At 40.3% G+C, this 21,928-nt stretch overlaps 1 protein-coding gene across 1 annotated transcript in view; it reads left to right on the plus strand.

The window, feature by feature from the left end:
* Positions 1–21,928, plus strand: part of TSPAN3 (tetraspanin 3) — a 37,325-nt gene that overhangs the window by 9,685 nt on the left and 5,712 nt on the right. Inside the window, exons 2-6 of the mRNA XM_066278301.1 lie at positions 8,641–8,832; positions 9,057–9,131; positions 10,882–10,983; positions 11,913–12,065; positions 13,454–13,537. Of these exons, the coding sequence (XP_066134398.1) occupies positions 8,641–8,832; positions 9,057–9,131; positions 10,882–10,983; positions 11,913–12,065; positions 13,454–13,537 (606 nt within the window). The remainder of the gene's footprint in view (positions 1–8,640; positions 8,833–9,056; positions 9,132–10,881; positions 10,984–11,912; positions 12,066–13,453; positions 13,538–21,928) is intronic.

A 21,928-nucleotide genomic window follows, 5' to 3' on the forward strand; every position in this document is an offset into this window, starting at 1 on the left:
TAAGTATATCCTTATATAGTGGCCCCTCCCTCCTTTTAAGACCCTAATGAATATAAGTGGAAAAAGGTACATTCACTGCATGGGGGTAAAAGTTTATCTAGGTTCCCTTGGGCAACTTTTTAACTTCATTGTACTGGCTCTTCACTATCAAATGGTAATGACTGATAGTGGATAAGTATTAAAGCTTAATTGCTCTGGCAAGATCTTTAAACCACACCTTTTAATATCTTGAAAGCCTGGTTCTGTTGGCAGTTTGTTCACTGAGCTGTGATATGGAAGGAGGATGTACCTGACATATCTAGGCTCTGCACTAAATAACCCATCAAGCCATAAATGTTAACATGACTTGGTCTAGATTATTATGGACAGCAAAGCTAAGAAAGTTACTATATAAAGGCACACACTAAAAGGGGAAACAATCATTTCTAAAATCTTGAATATTGTCTAATGGAAACAAGAGTTTCTCATCTTATTTCAGAATATTAGAATTTGTGGCTTGAAAGATAATTTTGGATAAGTGAAAGGATGTACAACTGGGTCTCTTTGTTTTGTGAAGTGACACTAGACCCATGGTTTATACAGTATGATTGGAAGTGTTGAAGGTACATGAGTACATATTGAATGCTACTGGAATGGTCATTAACTGCACTTTTGTACCAAGGTCAGATAGGATTCTTACGTGGGTGGGTCACTTGATCTGACCCAGGAGGCCACATCAAAAACAAGTTTTAATCAGTACTTTTTAATTTTCAGGTTTTTCTGATAAAGGTATCTGAGTAATCATGTTCTATATTATACAAATTACCTTTACTTTTTCTACTTGTGTTTTAGGTGTTGTAGAGACTGTAGGAGAAAGCTTTGTCTGTAGTTGTAGAATTTACATTCTGGGCACATCTGTTTAGGCTGTTTTTTTATCTGTATGACAGGTGATAGCAACACTAAAATACTTATGGAGTAGGAAGTGCCACAGGTTCAGAAAGACCTTTAAAGCACCTTTATAAACAACTTCAGAATGTGGCACCTTCACTAATCATCATTCACTCACATGAAATACCTTTCACATACAAATAGTATTTGGAAGCTATATGTAACCTTTAAAATTTATCTTATCATTTTAAAAAAGCTTTTCGCATCATACTTGCCTCTAAATACATATTACTAAGGAAAATTGTTTAAATATAACAAATATTTGAGTGCCTAGTTTGTACTTGTATTAGTGATAAAATGATAAAGACAGTGAAGATCTTGGACTTAATTTTTCTAATGGAGTAAGACAGCTAATTAAAAATAAGCAAGAAAAGTGATGTGTTATGCAGCAGAAGTAATTGAGTTATATGATAGAGTGATTGAGTGACTGCCTTTGGTTGGTAAAGAAGTCTTGTACAAAGAATATAACAAGTAAAATGTCTTAACATCCATTATAGGATGCTATTATAAACAATTGATAGTTTGTTTTACCGTGTTTCCCCATGTATAAGACGCACCTTAACTTTGGGGCCTGAAATTTGAAAAAATGTATTACATAAAGTTATTGAACTCGTTTTATTTATCAAAAAATTTATACAACTTCTCATCACTGTCAAAACTCCTATCTATTAGCTTGTCCCCATCTGTGTCTGATGACGAATCACTGTCTTCAACAATGAGCGCAAAAACAAATATGAAACAGTGGGAAATGCAAATAAAAAAATCTACAGCCACAAAAAAAAAAAAAAAAAAAAAAAAAAAAGAAGTCTTGTACAAAAAGAGAAATTTAATCTGGAGTATAAGAAGGATCTGGTTTTGGGGTGATTTTTAAGAAGGTGGGAGCACTCAAGACAGAACAGTGTATAGGCCCTAAGGCAATGAATGGGTTAACAATGAAATTAAGGAAGAAATCAAAAGATACCGTGAGACAGTGGTGGGGTTCACCCAATTTGCACCGGTTTGGCAGAACCAATACCTAATTTTTTGTTGAGTTTGGCAAACCAGTTGTTAAAACGGCACCTATAATCAGGGTTCTTTCTAAGGTGGGCGGCTGCTGAGGCTAGGTGAATTTTGCCAGAGTGGAAATCACAAATTTACATTTCTTACTCTTTTTTAACATTCGTTCATTTGTGCAACAGTGTATTCTAAGTGCCTATAGTAATAATGTTAATTCCATCTATAGGTGAAAAAATTTGATGGGAACTATGCTTGTAATATTTATTAATTTCATAAAACTCATTATACCTTTGATGAAATAGTACATTTTAATTCCCTTTCATTTGTTACTTCAGTAAACAAAAATATAAAGAGAAAAAATGCCTGACAACCAAGGGGTGACAAGCTGTTGTTTGTTTTAGATTTATGTTATGCCCCAAATTCCCCTGAGATTATGAGTATTATATAATATTTTTCATTAATATTTTAAAATTCTTTCTTAGAACATAATCTAGTTTTGTGCACCTCTTTTATTCTTATTTATTATATGCATGAAATAATAAAACTACTGGTATATTGGTTTTTTATACTTAAAATGGTCATTAGGGCAGAGAACAGGTTGTGAAATTATTTGAATTCCACCACTGCCTGACAAATGAAAATGAAAACACAACAACAGAAATCTATATGGGATACAGTGAAAGCAGTCCTAAGAGGAAAAATCATAGCATTATAAGCCCACTTTAAGAAACAAGAAAAATCTAACCTTACACCTAATAGGAACTAGACAAAGAACAAGAAACAAAGACAAAGAACAGAGATAAATGAAATAGAGTTTACAAGAACAATACAAAAGATCAATGAAACCAAAAGCTGGTTCTTTGGAAATATAAACAAGATTGATAAGCCTTTAATGAGAATCATGAGAAAAGAGGGGGGTAACCCAAATAAGTCAGAAATGAAAGAGAAATAACAGCTGACCACAGAAATACAAAAGCTATAAGAAAATTATGAACAACTATACACCAACAAATTGGATAGTCTGGAAGAAATGGATAAATTTCTAGAAATATACATTCTAACACTAAAACAAGGAGAAATAAGAAATCTGAACAGACCACTTACAACTAATGAAATTGAAGCAGTAATAAAAAAAAAAACTCACAACAAGCAAAGGTCCTAGACTGGATGGCTTCTGGCTTCACCGGTGGATTTTACCAAACATTTAAAGAAGAAAAATGTCTATCCTCCTTAAATGATTTCAGAAAGTTCCAGAGGAGGGAAGACTCCCAAGCTTATTTAGGCGGCAGACATTATCCTAAATCAAAAACCAGGTAAGAATTCTGCAAAGAAAGAGACCCTGGCCAATTGGCTCAGTGGTAGTGTCAGCCAGACATGTTGATGTCCTGGGTTCAGTTCCAGCCAGGGCACACAGGAGAAGTGCCATCTGCTTCTCCCTTCCCCCTCTCCTTCCTTCCTTCCCCCCTCTCTCTCTCTCTCTCTCTCTCTCTCTTCCCCTCCCACAGCCAACCCTCCATTGAAGCAAAGTTGGCCCAGGTGCTGAGGATGGCTCCATGGCCTCTGCCTCAGGTGCTAGAATGGCTCCAGTTGCAACAGAGCAATGCCCCAAATGGGCTGAGCATTGCCCCCTGGTGGACATGCTGGATGGATCCCAGTCAGGTGCATGCAGGAGTCTGTCTCTCTGCCTCCCTGCTTCTCACTTCAGAAAAATACAAAAAAAAAAATTTACAGGCCTGTATCTCTTGATGAGCATATATGCAAAAATCCTCAACAGAATATTAGCACATCAAATTCAGCAATACATTAAAAAGATCATACACCATGATCAAGTGGGATTTATTCCAGGGAATCAAGGTTAGAACAGTATCCACAATTCAATCAATGTGATACACTGTGTAAACAAAATGTAGGATAAAAATTATATGGTCATATCAATAAATGTAGAAAAGCATTTGACAAAATCAGCTTGCTGTTCTGACTGGGTGTCTCTGCTACCTTATCTTCAGGATCATTAATTTAATCCTCTGCTTCAGCTAATCTGCTATTGATTCCTTCCAGTATATTCATCATTTCAGTTATTGTAGTCTTCATTACAGACTGTTTCCTTTTTATAGTTTCTATGTCCTTTTTTATGTTTCCTGTCTCTTTGTTGAAGTTCTTACTAACTTTCTTAAATATCTTCATAATCATTGTTTTGAACTCTGTTTCTGGTAGATTGCTTGCCTCCATTTCATTTAGGTTTCTTTTCCCCTGGGGATTTCTTCTGTTCTTCCATTTGGGATATGTTTGTGTCTCCCCATTTTGGCTGCCTCTTTGTGTGTGTTTGTATGTATTAGGTAGAGCTGCTATGTCTTTTCAGTCTTGTCAGGGTTTCCTATATAGTAGGTGTCCTCTGGGGCCCTTTTGAGCAGTCTCCATCATCTGATCTGGGTGCCCAGAAGTGTCCCTTCTGTGAGTTGTGTGTTGTGTGTGTCCTGTTGTAATTGAGCCTCGATTGCTCTTGGCATGTTATTGGGTGGTGTTGATGTTGCAGGACCAAAGGAGCAACTCCCAGAGGACAAAAACACTCAGACAAGTGCTGGAGGAAGGGGGATTTATTAGCTGATGGAGCAGCATGACCCCAAAAAAGCAACAAAACATAAGCTCCTGGAAGTTAGTTTTTCTGAGTCTTACAGCTTTGGCTGTCATGTGAAATATGCCTGATTTCTTTGACTTGTCTGCAGACCTACATGACTTTTGTGTCTCCAGGAGGAGAGGGGATATGAGAAGAGGTTTGTACTGTTTGTCCCTGAGTGTTCACATATCCCGTTTTTCTTGCCTGTGTTGCAAGTTATTTCAGGGAGCTGATAAGGGGCTGCACAGCTGTGGTTTGTCACTTTTCAAACTTTCTGTCAGCCCTTTGAGCCCTTCCTCCCCCATTGACAGGCTGACTGTCTATAAGGTCATGTTATTGCCACAACATCCAAGGTGCTGTGTGGGGGTTGACTCCAAATGGTGGGGTTTGCCTGAACCAGGCTGGTGCTTGCCAAGACCACCCTTTGGGTGTGCCACTTGTAGAGCTAATTGGATAGTGCTCTCTTGTGGTCTAAAGTTGGCCACTGGCTATGTTGTGTCTAGGGTCTCTTGGGAGGGTCTTTCATACAGGCCAGTGTCAGACACTGTTTGTGGCTGACCTGTTAGGAGCCACAAAGTGATACATAGTTGTTAGCTGCCTCTACTCATCCTGGATGTCCATGGGAGGGACCATGCCATCAGCACCATGCCTGCAACAGTCAGCAAAAGACCCAGGGCACCCTGAAAGCTGCTGCTGCCTTCCCATAAGGTTCAGCCTCTGGAAGAGCCCTGAACATGCACATGTGGGTGTGGTAGAGTATCAGGGAATCAGTAAGGTGAGGTGTGAGTAGCGTTAACCAGGTTAATACTGATTTAGATGTTACCAGTGCTGAGCCTGATGCCAGTCAACAAAAGTCTGAGGGTTCACCAAGGCCAGCTACCACTTGCTTGGGGCCTGCAGAACTTTGTGGTGGGGCAGGTTCTCAGGAAGTTGTCAGGGTTGGTTGAGTGGTGTTCACCTAGCTAATGGAGATTCAGATTTGGCCATGTGTGGGAAGGGCTCCACACAGGGACCATGGTGGATGTTTCTCCAACCCTGGCCCTCAGCTATAGAACTCAGTTTTTCTCTCTATGTCTCTGGTGCCCCCTGAGCTGCTGTCCTAAGCCCAAGGTAAATGCCTGTGAGCAAGAGTTTGTGTGGTGTCCCTTTTAAGAGGACACTTGGGTTTCTAGGCTTCACCCAGAGGGACAAAATCCCTGCTGATTTTCACAGCCAGATGCTGTAATGGCTCCTCTCTGGCACTATACTTTAGGCTGGGGAGCCTAGTTCAGGGCTGGGACCCATGGGGAGGTGGTCTGAGGTGTACCTCTACAGCTGAGACAGCCCTTCAGATTCTTAGCCACCTCATGTGGGTGTGGGGACAGTCCATTACATCTCTCTACCCCTCCTGCCAGTCTTTGTTGTATCAGAACAGCGAGAAACAGACGTCTTGCCACACACACAATCAATTAGCCAAATTAAGAAATTAAGGAGTCTTTAATGCCGGCGCATGGACCACATGGAGGCCAGAGTTTTTCAAATCAATGTGACAAGGAACACAGTTTGGGATTAGGTTTTATAGGCAGAATTACATACTGATGGAGGAATGGGGAGGAGAGAAAGCATAGCAGTAAAACAGAGCAGTGAAACACACTGTCTTACAATGTTTTTCTATAGGGTTAATTCAGGGAGAAACATTCTGGGAACACTTGCAACCTTGCAAAGCTAGCCCAAGGCCACAGTCTGGGAGACCAGCCTCAAGGCCAGGAATAGGGAGTCTTTTCAGAAAAAGTAAGTTCTGCTAAAAGTCTCTTTGTTTTAGAGAAAGTAGGTTTTGCCAAAATTTATTCATGTTAAGAGCCTTTCTTTCCCACACTTAAGTCTCGATGTGACTTCTGTGTATCCTGTTATAGGAGTTCTGTTCAACTAATCTTCAGATGATTCTCCAGGTTGATTGTTCTATAATGTAGTTGTAATTTTGATGTGGTTATGGTGTCTACCTATTCCACCATCTTGACCATAACTTCTAAAAATAATATATATTTTTAAATTGCCTCCATTATTCTAATTGTCTTCAGTGAAAGTCCATGTTATTTTTAAAAATTTAAATTATTTTCTCAACTTTACATAAATGTAGTCTTTTTATACCAGATCTGACAGTGCTTCCAGTGACCTAGTGTAAGAAAATCTAATGATGGTGCCCAAGCCAGTTGACTGGTGCCAAAGATGTCAGAAATAAACTGAGTTTTCAGGTTGAGAGGAATTATTTTCCAGTGTCATTGTGGAAACTGTTTTGAAGTTTTATTATTTATGTTAAATATTGATTGATTACTTGATTACTGATTAATTGAGAGAGAGAGAGAGAGAGAGAGATTTGTTCTGCTTAGTTATGTGCTCATTGGTCCATTTGTGTGTGTGCCCTGACTGGGGATCAAACATGCAACCTTGGTGCACTGGATGATGCTCTGACCAGCTGAACTACCCAGACAGAGTTATGTCAAATTTTAAAGGATGATGAAATAACTATTTTCTTACGAAGGTCTCGAAGTTCTCTACAAATGATAATTCATTAAACCAAATGTTTTAATACTTAGCATCACACCGTATTTGCTCATTTCCATACAGGCAGGCCCTGGGTTAGGAATGAGATAGGTAGGATACAACCTTGACCAATCTTGGATGATGCAGAAGATGACGGACTTGTTGAAGAGGCTGAGTCAGGGTTTGATTCTGCTGCTGGAGTCAGTCTCTTGAAGAGGCATCCAGGGTGGTTTGTACAGAGCTTTTCTTTTTCTCATCATAAATGGCCTTGTAGCATCTCAGGCCTTCGGTAACTGTACAGTAAACTCTAGTGAACCTCTCTGTAACAGGATTTTGCTCCTCTAACTTTGCCATTCCTGCTTCAGTGAGACAAAAAGCATCAGCTAACTCTTGTAGAAAACTTTCTCAGTTCTGGAGTTTCAAGATCCCTGTTTTCTTAACTAAATGCTGTCATCTGCTGCTCTAGTTTCATAAAGTTTGTTGGTTAGTTCTTTGCCATGTAGTTAAGTAACTCTATGATATCATTTTCACTGATGTCCAACTGCAGCTGATTACCAGTAGCTCTATGGTGCTCTGTTCTTGAGTAAGAGTTGTATGCAAGTTGTGTGTTTGTAACTCAGGGATTTATCATATAAACAAGTGGCATTGGGCTGTTAGCATTGAGCTGGTGCACAATGATAGCAAAATCGACAATGCTAGAGAAGGATGTGTGTAAAATTCTACAGTTGGAGAATGGTGGCTGGAGCAGCAGCTGAAATAAGGCCCCTCTGTTCTGACGTACAGCATCATTTCCCCTTTAGGTACTCCATGTTCTTGTTAGTTAAGTTGTAGTCCTAGAACTTAATTTAAAGCTTCACTGCTGCTGGGAACTTGTTGAAAATGAAGACTCTTAGGCCCTGCCCCAGGCCTACTGAGTCTGTCTGCAGTTTAATAAGATCTCAGGTGATTTCTGTTCGCATCAGTTTGAGGGGCTCTATTCTAAAGACTAAGTAGACCTAAGACTTTGCAAAGTTCAGTATAACTAACCCTTTGGCTTTACCATTTCACAGCCTCAGCTAGGACAGCAAGTTTTCGGAAATGGGTATCATGGTTACTAGTTATTATTGTATTTTCTTTCCCCAGGTGGGTAGATAGAGGTTATAAATGCAGATTCTGGAGTCATATTTTTCTGGGTTCACATCCTGGCTCTGACACTTGTATCTAATTTTGTCATTTATTGAGGGCAGCCATGATAAGCAAAGGTATACCCCTGCCCACCCCATTGGTTTGTACTGGACTATAATTAAGCTACAGATAAGCCTTGTTTTGTGTGGGGGATTCATTCTCATCATCCGTATTACTCAATTCATGCTCCTAACCAGCAGTTACTGAAAAATAGAGGGAGTTTAGAAAACTTTTTAACTTCAGTAAAAAAATGTAATCTTACTAATGAATAATAGGAGACTTTTCAGCCTCTGAGAAAAAGTGTACAGATCTTAAAGTGATAGGAAATATCACTGAATTATAACCAACTAAGAAATGGTCGGAACGTTTTACTAACAGGCCTTAGAGACTTACCAGCATTCTGACCTTGTTTTCTACAGGGGGCAGCAGGCATTTTATGCTACGTGGGAGCCTATGTCTTTATCACTTATGATGACTATGACCACTTCTTTGAAGATGTGTACACTCTAATCCCTGCCATGGTGATCATAGCTGTAGGAGCACTGCTCTTCATTATTGGGCTAATTGGCTGCTGTGCCACCATCCGGGAAAGCCACTGTGGACTGGCCACGGTAAGTCATTCACTGACCCATGTGTTGTCATAGTGTGTGGGAATATTTCACTTGTGTTACTTGCTTTGAATTGAGCATGATACTCCATAGATTGGCTCATATAATTGGAACATAATTAGTACTTGTCTTAAACTTCTAGCATTATCTTAGATCATTGTTTTTATCAGAAGTATTTAGTGCTATTTTTTCATTGGTATTTAATTTCTGACAATGTTTCCTTGCAGTTTGTCATCATTCTGCTCTTAGTTTTTGTCACAGAAGTTGTGGTGGTGGTTTTGGGATACATTTACAGAGCAAAGGTATGTTGTCTGCTATAGTTTATGTGTTTCAAAAAGTGGTTTAAGTGTTTTAGGTGAAATAGAACAAATTCATTTATCAAAGTAAACATTTTATATTGCCTATTCAGTTTTTTTTTTTTTGTTTTTTTTTTGTGACAGAGACAGAGAGAGGGATTAGATAGGGACAGACAGACAAGAGGGGAGAAAGATGAGAAGCATCAATTCTTCTTTGTGGCACCTTAGTTGTTCATTGATTGCTTTCTCATGTGTGCCTTTTCCGGGGGTCTACAACAGCAGACTGAGTGACCCATTGCTCAAGCCAGCGACCTTGGGTTCAAGCCAGCGACCATGGGGTCATGTCCATGATCCCACACTCAAGCCAGCAACCCCGCATTCAAGCTGGTGAGCCCATGCCCAAGCAGGATGAGCCCACACTCAAGCTGGCAACCTTGTGGTTTTGAATCTGGGTCCTTTGCATCCCAGTCCAGTGCTCTATCCACTGCGCCACCGCCTGGTCAGGCGCCTTATTTAGTTCTCATTTTGTATAGCAAAGTGTTAATTCTACTACTGTTCTAGTTTGTAGGTATTTAGTTTTCTTTAAATTATCTCCAAATGCACTATAGCTGAATAATTGGTCAGCTGAGAATTCTGTTCAGATTTCCTCAGCTCAAGGCTTTCTGTGAGAAAGGAAATAGAAGTTTCCTGATTTCTGTTTTACTTTCCATTATCTCTTAAAAATGCATTGTGCTGGACATAAAAAGACAGTTGTGAGTTGTGATCCTACCTTCTATTCCATCCTGAGGAACGATGTTCCCACCTGCTCAAACACCGTGACGACTGTTGTCAGCTGCTACCTTCTTCTCATTCCCCTTTCCTAGTCATTTCTTTTTATTTTCTTATCTCTCTCTCTCTCTTTTTTTTTTACTTGTTTTTAATTTCTACATATAGTACCACTTAAGGCTAAAGAGGCTGCTTTAAGTTAATTATTTGGGGTATATGTTTAGAACTAGATTATAAAGGCATAATACTGTCATTATTAGGTATGGTTTTAAGTCAAAGGCATGATATGCCAATTTAATATTCAGATCATTGATAGATAAGGTACCAGGCAAGTATGCCAAAGAAAAGAATACAGTGGATTATGTTCCTGCATATGATCTGGTTATCAACTTTATAGTCTCCTGACATCACTGATAAAATTAACAAATAACTCTAATCATCTTAAAAGGGTAAAAAGAATCAGGTACAGAGTTTATTAAGTGACACTTTCTTGTCACTGTAAGTAATTGGCAAAGTGTCATTTCCAAGGACTGACATTTTTACCTGCTGATTACTTTTGCATATTTGGCCAAGTCTAGTCTAATGAATTGTCCCGAAAGTACCATGTGGTGGTTTTAGGTACTTTATTTTTAACTCCTTTAGGCTATGAGTAGGTCTTCAGAGGCAACACTGAAAACTTAGAAAAGAAAGCAGCCCATGTATGATTTGGGACTTCTGCCTCAGGGCTCTACTGCTGTTCTCTCTGAGTGTATTGTTAACCTGTCATTTTACAGTCTTCTCTTGGATTGTGTAATCTATGTGATAAAAAAAATGTCTGGATTTTCACCTGGATCTGTATAGAGGCAGGAAGGGAGAAAACTCTTTCTTATAAGAAATTTACAGAGCTATGTGATAACTTTGTAAATATGCCATGTAGGTATTTTAGCTAGAGCCTTGACTAATATTACTTTTACTAGTATTTTAGAGGGACTGAATTCTTTGTTTGATTCAGGTAGAAAATGAGGTTGACCGCAGCATTCAGAAAGTATACAAGACCTACAATGGAGCCAATCCTGATGCTGCTAGCCGGGCTATTGATTATGTACAGAGACAGGTGAGCTCTCCTGCAGCAAATTTGTTTTTGAGGGCCAGTCACTATTGGATCAACATGAACCTTACTCTGCTATTACTGTGTAAACTAGCCATGTACTTTTACAGTCATGGTTAACTTCATGATGTGTTCCATACCTTTATCTTCACCCTTGAAAAGTTTTTTCACCATCACCTAGTCAAAGTCAGGTAAAATGAATCTGATTCCTCCTACCATCCTGCAAATTAATTAGCTAGAGAGGAAAATGGATGAGAGGTATGTATTACAGGAAAGGTAGGAATGCAGATGTCTTAAGAGGAGGTGGGAGGTCTTCTTATATCTTTTAAAATCAAGACTAGAAGAGCTAACAGAAAACAGTAAAAATATGTTGTGGACAATTTGAAAGACATGGAGATACATAATATAGTAGATCTGTGTGCCCATAGACTTACCGCCAAAGTTGTTGGTTTTCTATCAATCTTGTTTCATCTATTACCCACACAATATCTCTTGCTAGGTTATCTTAAAGCAAATTACAGATATTTTAAACAAATTATTTAAGCACTCTGTCATTGGAAATAATACTCACTTAAGAATCAGGCACTTCACATGTAAGATAGTAAGACTTTTCTTAGCTATAAACTTCTACCTCTTGTGGGCAATGTGCTTTTCATATAGAGGGCCTAGAGCCACTAGTTGTATGTGGCTATTTACATTAAAATTAAAAAATTCAGTTCCTTATTTACACCAGCCACATTTAAGTGCTTAATAGCTTATGTGGCTAGTGGCTACCATATTGGACATGCAGACATAGAAGATTTCTATCAATGCAGAAAGTTCTGTTGGATATCACTGTTCTAGAGTAATTTGAAGCTGTGTAGTACACAGAACTCTAAAGTTCAACACAGGTATGTGTAGTTTGTGAGTACTATTTCTGTTCTCTTTTCTATTAGCTGCACTGTTGTGGAATTCACAACTACTCAGACTGGGAAAATACAAACTGGTTCAAAGAAACCAAAAATCAGAGTGTCCCTCTCAGCTGCTGCAGAGAGACAGCCAGCAGCTGCAACGGCAGCCTGAGCTACCCCTCCAACCTCTACGCCGAAGTGAGTTCAATTTCCTGGCCAAAGCTTGAAGCTAGCCTGGTGACCTGTTTTTTTCTGTGAATCAACTCTACCTGGAACTTCTTTTCTACTCTCTTTTGCTTGTCTTTTTTTTACAATCTATCTTAACCATTAACTGCAGAGCTCAGTAGGATTGAGTATATTCATCACTATCCATCTCCAGAACGAACTCTCCCTCTTGCACACCGAAACTCTATAAACATGAAATAACTCTCAGCCCTGGCCGATTGGTTCAGAGGTAGATAGAGCATTGACCTGGCGTATGGATGTCCTGGGTTCAATTTCCTGTCAGGGCACACAGGAGAAGCGACCATCTGCTTCTCCTCCCTTCCCCCTTACTCTTCCCCTTCCTTTTCTCTCTCTTTATTCTCTTTCTCTGTTCCCCTCCTGCAGCAATGGCTCAAATGGTTTGAGCAACTTGGTCCTGAGCTCTGAGGATAGCTCCATGGCCTCACCTTAGGTGCTAAAATAGTTTGGTTGATGAGCAACGGAACAACACAGATGGGCAGAGCATCACTCCCTAGTGGGCTTGCCAGGTAGATCCCAGTTGGGGTGCGTGCAGGAGTCTGTCTCTCTGCCTCCCTGCCTCCCTGCCTCCCACTTAATAATTAAAAAAAAAGTAAATAAATAAAATAAATAAACAAACAGCTCTCCATTCTGTGCCACCCTTCTGCTTTCCTTGTCTATGAATTTGACAGTTTTAGGCACCTCACATAAGGAATCATATAATACTTGTCCTGGCCTATTTTTTTAATCAGTATGCTATCTTCAAAGTCCATCCATGGTGTAGTATGAATCAGAATTTCATTCCTTTTGAAGGCTGAATAACATTCTATTGTATGGATGTACCACTCTGCATATCCATTCATTCATGAATAGACACTTTGGTTGCTTCCTCCTTTTGGCTGTTGTGATTAATGCTGCTGTGAAAACAGCCATACAGATATTTTTGTGAGTCCCTGCTTTCAATTCTTTTTTTTAAAGGATTTAAAATATGTATAGATTATAGTTGTCTTTTTAATTACACTTTTAAAAAGGTTTTTCAGTTTCAGTTGACACAGTATTATGTTTCAGGTGTATAGTTTACTGATTATACATTTATATAACTCACAAAGTGATCTCCTCAATAAGCCTAGTACCCACTTGGCACTATACAGAGTTATGTATTGTTGACTATATTATGCTGTAGTTTACGTCCCTGTGACTTTTGCTTATCTTTAAAGCTGTTTTATTTTACTGTAAATCATTTTTAAATGCATTGTCTTCTTTTTTTTTGTCTTTTAGTTTTTGTCATTTCCATTTCTGCCAGTGACCTTACAGCTTTCAGTTTTAAAAGAGACATCTAATGAGGATGACCTTGTGTGTTTCAGGGCTGTGAGGCTCTGGTTGTGAAGAAGCTACAGGAAATCATGATGCACGTTATCTGGGCAGCACTGGCGTTTGCAGCTATCCAGGTGAGCACAGCTAGCCAAGCAGTTGTTACCAGAATGTTCTAATTCTCTGAGGTCAATCCTGAATGCAGTTTATCTTTGTGTGTGTGGGCAACTTGAAAGTGATTCAGATACTAGACACTAGTTTCCAACTTATGTTTCCTGTTTCTAGACCTAGACCCAGAATAATTTCAAGAAGCCAGAGGTCTGGATAGGGGGGACCATGAATGAAAGAACTGTTTGCCTTATTTTTTTTACTTGATTAGTAAGTGACCTGTTCAAAATACAAACTATTGTTACTGTATATATGTGTGTGTGTGTGTATTTTGTTTTGTTTTGTTTTAGAGAGGGGGGAAGAGTCAGCAAGGGGGAGAAAGATGAGCAGCATCAACTTGTAGTTGCTTCACTCTTTTTTTCTTTTTTTAATTGATTATGTCTCGTATGTGCCTTTATCAGGGAGAATCAAGCCAAGCCAGTGACCCCTTGCTCAATCTGGTAACCTTTGGGCTCAAGCCAGTGACCTTAGTCTCATGTCAATGATGATCCCACACTCAAGCCAGCAAGTCTGTGCTTAAGCCAGTGACCCCAGGGTTTTGAACCAGGACCTTCAGCTCCTGGGGCGGATGCTCAAGCCTGCCACCACCGGTCAGGCTGTCATAGTGTATTTTTGGGAGATATTTTAATAGAACTTACAGAATTTTAAAAAATTGTATCGCTTTATTTCAGTTTGGAAATAGCTTTACTTTAGTCTTTTTTATTTCTCCTTTTAGTTCTTATTTCTATGCCATGAAAGGTTTTATATGTTTATATACGTAAATCAAGAACTAGTACTACAACTCTAGTTTCTTATACTAATAGGAGTGATTTTACTGCTTTACAGAAAAGACTGCCTAGTAAAAACTGATGCTCTAACCTTTTCTATATTTGAAACTTCTTTTTTTAGAAGGATAACCATCAAGGAGTCCGTGACATCACTTGGCACATATGGACATGTACCATACTCTTGTTGGTAGCAGAGGGGACTTGTTTTCCCAACTCTTGCCAGAGAAAACTGTCTTTGTTCCCTTAATAATAGCATATGCAAAGTAACTGGAGTAATTACTTAATTATCCCTTAACTTTATCTACTCCTAGCCCCCCCCCCCAAAAACACACACACACACACACACCCTTGTCCCTCACCCCTCAACCCCACCTGAAAACAAAAAAGAAAGACAGCTGTTTTTCTACCCAGTAAAACTATTCATATACCTAGTTTCTCAGGAATATTTAGTATGTCTTAGAGATTCTGTTAGCAGAATATTTTAGAAGAGTCTTAAAACTGAGAATAGCCATTTTATGAAAATGATTGAAAATCTTTTGCATCAGATTTAGTTCTCAGATGTTCTTTTAGTTGTTCTTGAAATATGCTTCAGGCCTAGAGAATATATTTTAAGATAGTTCAAGTGTCTTTTAATTGTTAGATAAAACCAATTTAATTGTTAACGTATAAGTTGCTTGGATTGCTTCTCTCTCTGTTTGAACAGAAGATAGTATATTTAATAGACTGTGCCTTTTAAATGACAAGAAGGTAATCATTTACTTTGCTGGTATTCAAACAGTCCTGAAAAGATTCATAAGAAGCATAGCTTTTTATTTGCTGTAGTCTTTGCCCTCCTGACCATTGACTTTGTGGCATAGCAGTGATCTGTTGATCAGCATATGTCATATTTTGTTTGTACAAACATATTGATTTAGGTAAAAATCACGAAACATGAGGAAGTTTTCTTTTCCTAAGTGAAATCCTGATCTGTGTATTTTTTTTCGTGTGTGTGTGTGTGTGTGTGTGTGAGAGAGAGAGAGAGAGAGAGAGAGAGTGTGTGTCAGAGAGAGGGACAAATAGGGTCAGGACATACAGGAAGGGAGAAAAATGAAAAGCGTTAATTCTTCGTTGCAGCACCTTAGTTATTCATTGATTGCTTTCTCATATGTGCCTTGACCGGGGGCTACAGGAGACCGAGTAACCCCTTGCTCAAGCAGGCAACCTGGGCTCAAGCTGGTGAGCCTTGCTCAAACCAGATGAGCCGGCGCTCAAGCTGGCGACCTCAGGGTTTCAAACCAGGGTCCTCTGCATTCTAGTCCAATACTTTATCCACTGCACCACCGCCTGGTCAGGCCTAATCTGTGTATTCTTAATGATGATCTTATGTATAGTGTTGCATCCACCGGGTACGAGAACAAATATCGGAGACTTTCAGGAGTTTAGATGTTACTTTATTGGCCAGTTTAACCTGCGCAGGGGCGAACTCCCAAGATGTTCGGAGACACCGTACTCACAAGGAGCTGCAAACGGGAGTCGCGCCTGGCGCTTACAGCTAGGTCCTTATATATCCTAAGTGAGCAAGCATTATACAGAAGCAGATGTGGCAGTTAGCTATTCGCTAGGGAGGTCACACGCAGCATAGCAACAGGGGCCAGCATAGCAACAGGGGCCGGGTTTAGCTTAGTGGCGAATTTCAAACATAAAACTCTTTGTTCTCAGCCTCACAGGGGCCCTATCAGCACTCCCTGTTCCTGCTCCTTCGATAGTTACACTCTGGCAGCCAGCCACAGCACATCTCCCTGAATCTAACATTCCCTTATCTCTTTTGGGCATAAATCAAACCCTTGATTCTTTACCAGTGGGGAGAATGGTATAAGGTTGGGACAGAACTATTAACTTTACTACATCTACCCTCTCCTTTACGAACGCAAGGAGCTTATTAAGGATTATTGGTCCAAAGGTAAGAGCCAATAATAATAATAGGAGGGGTCCAGCAATTGCGGATATGAGGGTAGTTAACCAAGGAGTAGTCTTGAACATAGAGGCATACCAGCTAGGGCTGTCTTCTTCTAGGTTCCTATTCTTTAATCTGCTTGCCAGTATCTTGATATTCTCTCTAATTACTCTAGAGTGGTTAGTGTAAAAACAACATTCTTCTCTTAAAGCAGCACACAGTCCTCCTTGTTCAAGGAGGAGGAGGTCTAGCCCTCTCCTATTCTGAAGGGCTACCTTGGCTAGGGAGTCTGTTTGCTTCTCGAGGTATATTACCTGGTTTAGGTGGACTCTATTGAAATTTACTGACTAGGGTCTCACAACCCTACTTTTTACAAAAATAATCTGAGTGAGACCCGCATATGCGACGCCGTCCGGAAGGGGGTTCGGGGCAAGCATAGTGTGGAGTATACCATAAAGCCCTATTTTCTCCTTCAAATCCCTCTATCTTCTGAAGCTTTTTCCTAATATCTGAAGCGGCCTGAGTCACAAAAGCTATATTTACTAGTCTCCTGTTCTCTTCTGCCTCAGGATCTAGAGGGGTATATACTCTATAAGCCTCTATGAGTCTTTCTAGAAAGGCTGCTGGAGATTCCTCCCTTCCCTTGCTAAAGTTGGTTGGCTTTCTAGCTGCTGCCTTGAGCCCCCTCAACAGAGGCCGGCAATACTGGAGGAGCGCGTCCCTTCCCCCAGCGGTATTAGGGTCCCAGGTAGGAAGTTGAGATGGGAGAACATCTTCTATTTCCCTTCTTCCCTCCTGAGTTTCCCTTTCTTCTCCTAATACCGCCTTAGCAGCTTCTCTCATTATTCTGTCCCTTTCTTCAGAAGTGAAGAGGGTTTGTAAAATCTGCTGACAATCGTCCCATGTGGGCTGATGGGTCCTAAAAATGGTCTCAAGGAGAGATATTAGTCCCTGAGGTTTCTCGGAAAATGGGGGATTCTGATGTTTCCAATTGTATAAATCACTAGTGGAAAAAGGCACATAGATGAGGCGAGGAGGTGCCCGTGGGCCAGCATCTGGTGCTGGCGGCGCCTCCCAGAGGAGGAGGCAAAATGGCTGTATCTACCTACACATCCATATACAGGTATTGGTCTGGGTGGGAAGCCATATAGACCGTGGCTCTGACAGCAAACAAAGTTGGAAGGTCAAAAGTGCCCTCTGTGGGCCATCCCACATTAAATGTAGGTCATTCCAGCTGGCTCAAGGTCCGGAGGAAACCTGGACTCGGCTGCGGACCTCCATACCCCTGAGCCCTCTTCTGGAAATCAGAAAAATTCTTCAACAGGCACTCAAGTGGGGATCCCGGCACAGACTCCTGTTGTCCCATCCTAGATGACTCAGGAATAATGAGAAAGGGTAGGATACAGACAACACACACTATTAACACAAGGAACACACTTGTCTCTCTCACACTCAACTCAGTCATTTGAGCTCAGACAAAATGCAGCGCTGCGCAAAAAGGATTCCTAATGTGACCAGTCACTCCAAAGTTAACAAATCCAAATATCCAAATTTCAGAGAGCAGCGTCCCACTTCTGAAAACCCTGGGTAGGTTACCAGCAGCATCCCACCTACTACCTCAGGATTGTGTGCTCCGGAGCCCAAAAGCCAAACTAAATAAGGATCCTCCGTGAATACTTACTCAGCTCGAGCTGCCTTCCGGTCTCCGACCCAAAACTCTGCCAAGGGAGAATCCCGGGCGAGCCCCCAAAATGTTGCATCCACCAGGTACGAGAACAAACGTCGGAGACTTTCAGGAGTTAAGATGTTACTTTATTGGCCAGTTTAACCTGCACAGGGGCGAACTCCCAAGATGTCCGGAGACACCATACTCACAAGGAGCTGCAAACAGGAGTCGAACCTGGCGCTTACAGCTAGGTCCTTATATATCCTAAGTGAGCAAGGATTATACAGAAGCAGATGTGGCAGTTAGCTATTCGCTAGGGAGGTCGCACGCAGCATAGCAACAGGGGCTGGGTTTAGCTTAGTGGCGAATTTCAAACATAAACCTCTTTGTTCTCAGCCTCACAGGGGCCCTATCAGCCCTCCCTGTTCTTGCTCCTTTGATAGTTACACTCTGGCAGCCAGCCACAGCACATCTCCCTGAATCTAACATATAGCAAGAAAGCCACACATACTAGCTAGCAATCAGCTAAGAAAGGTTTAGAACTATATGGTGGTTTTATGAAATATGCAGCATGTATGTAGAAGAATGATGAAAATTGTTTAGTTATGTCTATCATCTAGTTAAGCTTATTAACCTGCCAGATAGTTCTTCATTAACTCTTTTAGCGGGGCCAATTTTGTGTACATTTGTCAACTGATGACTCATTGCCACCAATTCAGCGCCAATAAGAATTCCCAATTTGGGGTGCAGTGAAGAAGGAAACTTCTTACTCAGTGCAGACAACTTGACAGGAATACAGCATGGCTGTGAGGTGGCCTTGGGGCTAGGCCTCTGGCTAGGCAGCTCTGCTCCTTGATGGTGTGTTCTACTCTGTCCCAGTTGCTCTGTTTTGTGCCATTCTGCTCTGGAATATGCTCTGGCAAGGTAAAATCTGTTTCAGTTCAGCCACGGAAATGCATGGTGGGAAGAGAAAGTATGCTCCCAGAGCTAGAGGGGAATTGACTTACATGGATATAAATCCCCACTCCTGGTCCCTGATTGGTTTGTCTTAATGCAAAAGAGGACTACAAATCCTTGTGGTTTGATTGGTTCAAAAGATGCTGTCCTGATTGGTCAGGATGGAGGCACTCTGATTGGTCAGTGAATATGTTGATTGAGGAGGTTATATAGCTGCTCAGCTCCAGTTGGTTGAGGAAAGCCTCATACTATTGGTTGCAATAGGACTCCAGGAACTGCTCTATAAGGTCTGCTCAGATGGCAGGAAGTTCAGTACAGACAGGTAATTCAATGTAGGCTTTTCCCAGAAGTGCAGCTTGCATGAAAGGCTCTTGTGTCGAAATGGCTGCTAGGCTGTTTTTTGTTTGTTTTGATTTTTAATCTGAGCCCAGTTAAACATGGGAGCTCTTCTTAGAAGGTATCTTCCTTCTCAAGTTTCACACATTTTATACTTAAGTTATTGTAACTTGTGATAGCTGATAAAGATTTGGTGTTTTCAACTCAAAAAAACTGAGTCAGAGATTCAGAGCTTTCACAGACCCAAAATCTCTAGTGACTTTGAAAATTAAAAAATAACTTTAGTTTTAAGGAAAAACTATCCATGTTAAGTAATAAAACATGTTTCTCTAATGTTTTCATTTTTTTAAAGTACCAATAAGTGTTCTAAACTTCTGATATTCAAAATCTGATGTACACAGGTGCCATGGCTATAGAAAACTGAGCAAAGGTAGAGACCCTCAAAGATCAGTGAGCTCTTGTGCCTGCATGCCAGTCTTGACAGAGCTAGTTACACCTAGGAGGCACTTGGGATTCTCCAGTATCTATGCCCTTTGTTTTAAATGAGGGGGAGCAAGGATAATATGACTTACGACTATCACTAGAGTTTGAACCATGACTCCATTGTACTTTAATTACAAATTGAAGAATTAAGATTCTCAAAAAATTAAATTCCTAAATTCTTGTTAAGAAACCTGACAGTTATTTGACATTTCAGTTGGCTAGAGTATACAATGTAATAGCATGGAAATATTATTAGCACTCCCCTTTAGGTCCTGAGGTGGGGAAGCTCTAGGAGTTACAGTAAATACAATTTGAAATATAATGTTAATGATGAGCATTGGTAGTGTTGCATCAGAACTGTTTCAAGCATTGTCTTTGATTTTGTAATGTGATTTGTGGTATAACTGTTAAGGTACTTTTTTTTTTAGATTAATATAGATAGTATATATTTTTTTAATTAGACAACTAATTTTAACGAGATGACATTGATTAATTAGGGTACATAGATTCAGAGAAAACATCTCCCGGCCATTTTTTTTTCTTTTTTTGTATTTTTCTGAAGTTGGAAACTGGGAGGCAGTCAGACAGACTCCCGCATGTGTCCGACCAGGATCCACCCGGCATGCCCACCAGGTGGCGATGCTCTGCCCATCTGGGTCATCACTCTGCCGCAATCAGAGCCGTTCTAGCGCCTGAGGCAGGGGCCACAGAGCCATCCTCAGTGCCCGGGCAAACTTTGCTCTAATGGAGCCTTGGCAGCGGGAGGAGAAGAGAGAGACAGAGAGGAAGGAGAGAGGGGGAGGGGTGGAGAAGCAGATAGGCGCTTCTGTGTGCCCTGGCCGGGAATTGAACCCGGGTCTCCCACACGCCAGGCCGATGCTCTACCACTGAGCCAACCAGCCAGGGCCCATCTCCCAGCCATTTTGACATTTGATTATGTTGTATACCCATCACCCAAAGTCAGATTGTCTTCTGTCACCTTTTATCTGGTTTTCTTTGTGCCCTCCCCGTAACCACCACACTCTTGTCCATGTCTCTTGAGTCTCATTTTTGTGTCCCACCTATGTATGGAATCATATAGTTTGTTAAGGTACTTTTCATTGAAGTTCTAATGCATAAAGAAGAATTTAAGAAGAAATTTTCTCAAAAGCTTAATTTACCAATTAAAGGCTCTAGTTCGAGAGTTGACCATATGTGGGCTAAGTCTAGCTCACGACCTCTTTTTGTGTGAGCTGCACTTGTTTATGATCGTAACTGCTTTTGTGTTGCGTGGCAAAGCTGAATACTTGGAGTAGACCAGTTTTGTGTCTTGGTTCACAAAGCCTAACATATTTACTATACTGTATTGCCTTTTAAAAGACATGTGCTGACCCTTGCTCTGGTCTAGTTAAATGATTTAGGTTTGAGTAGGACCAAAATGATCAAGAAAGAAAAACCTGATGAAAAGTACTAGTTAATTATTATAATAGGGTTTTGAATATAAGAGAATGAGATTTTAAAAATGTTGTTATACCCTTATCTTATTAGCTCATTAACCAACAAGTTATTTCATTTTTTTGAGAGTATCCAGCCTCTTAAATTAACAGATGATTTATTATGAATTTCATATTTGAAAGGTCTGATCATAGTGGACAAAAATCTAGGTTTTGATATGGCAGACTCTTAAGTCTCTACTGTGGGTAGGTTCGCTGCACAGACAAAATGGGAAAACAAGACTTGTCAGTGCCTGGAGCCGCCTGGTACTGGCCTGTCCTTAAGCTGGACTGGTGGGGAAAGCACCCATCTCTCCCCACTGAGAAGCACTGCTTCTCAGGGTCATGCTGCTTTTTCTGTTCTCTGTGCCAAGTGTGAAGGAAGGAGGCTGAGACTATTTCCTTTCCTTCCTGCTTCTCGACTACTACTATTCATTAAGTTAGTTAAAATATGTAAGTAACCCTTCAGATTGAACTCATGGGTAGTTAGAATTGAGTGGCTTGATTCTTTGAAAAAAAAAATGTTCCAAGTAATTCTTAAAAACTTAAACCAAAGTTTGGGAAGCTAGTTCCTGATTAGCTCAAGGTCTTTTTGTTCTATTTTGTTTTTAATTTGGAAGAAAAGAACCTTTCTGAAGATTTTTTAAAATTGAAAATGTCCATTTGATACATATTTTTTTCAATTAATACAAATTTAGTAAAGGCTAAGCTTCCTTCTTAGTCCTGACTCCATGTTCAGGTCCCCA

Source organism: Saccopteryx bilineata, chromosome 4, assembly GCF_036850765.1.
Source record: "Saccopteryx bilineata isolate mSacBil1 chromosome 4, mSacBil1_pri_phased_curated, whole genome shotgun sequence".
Taxonomy (NCBI): Eukaryota; Metazoa; Chordata; class Mammalia; order Chiroptera; family Emballonuridae; genus Saccopteryx; species Saccopteryx bilineata.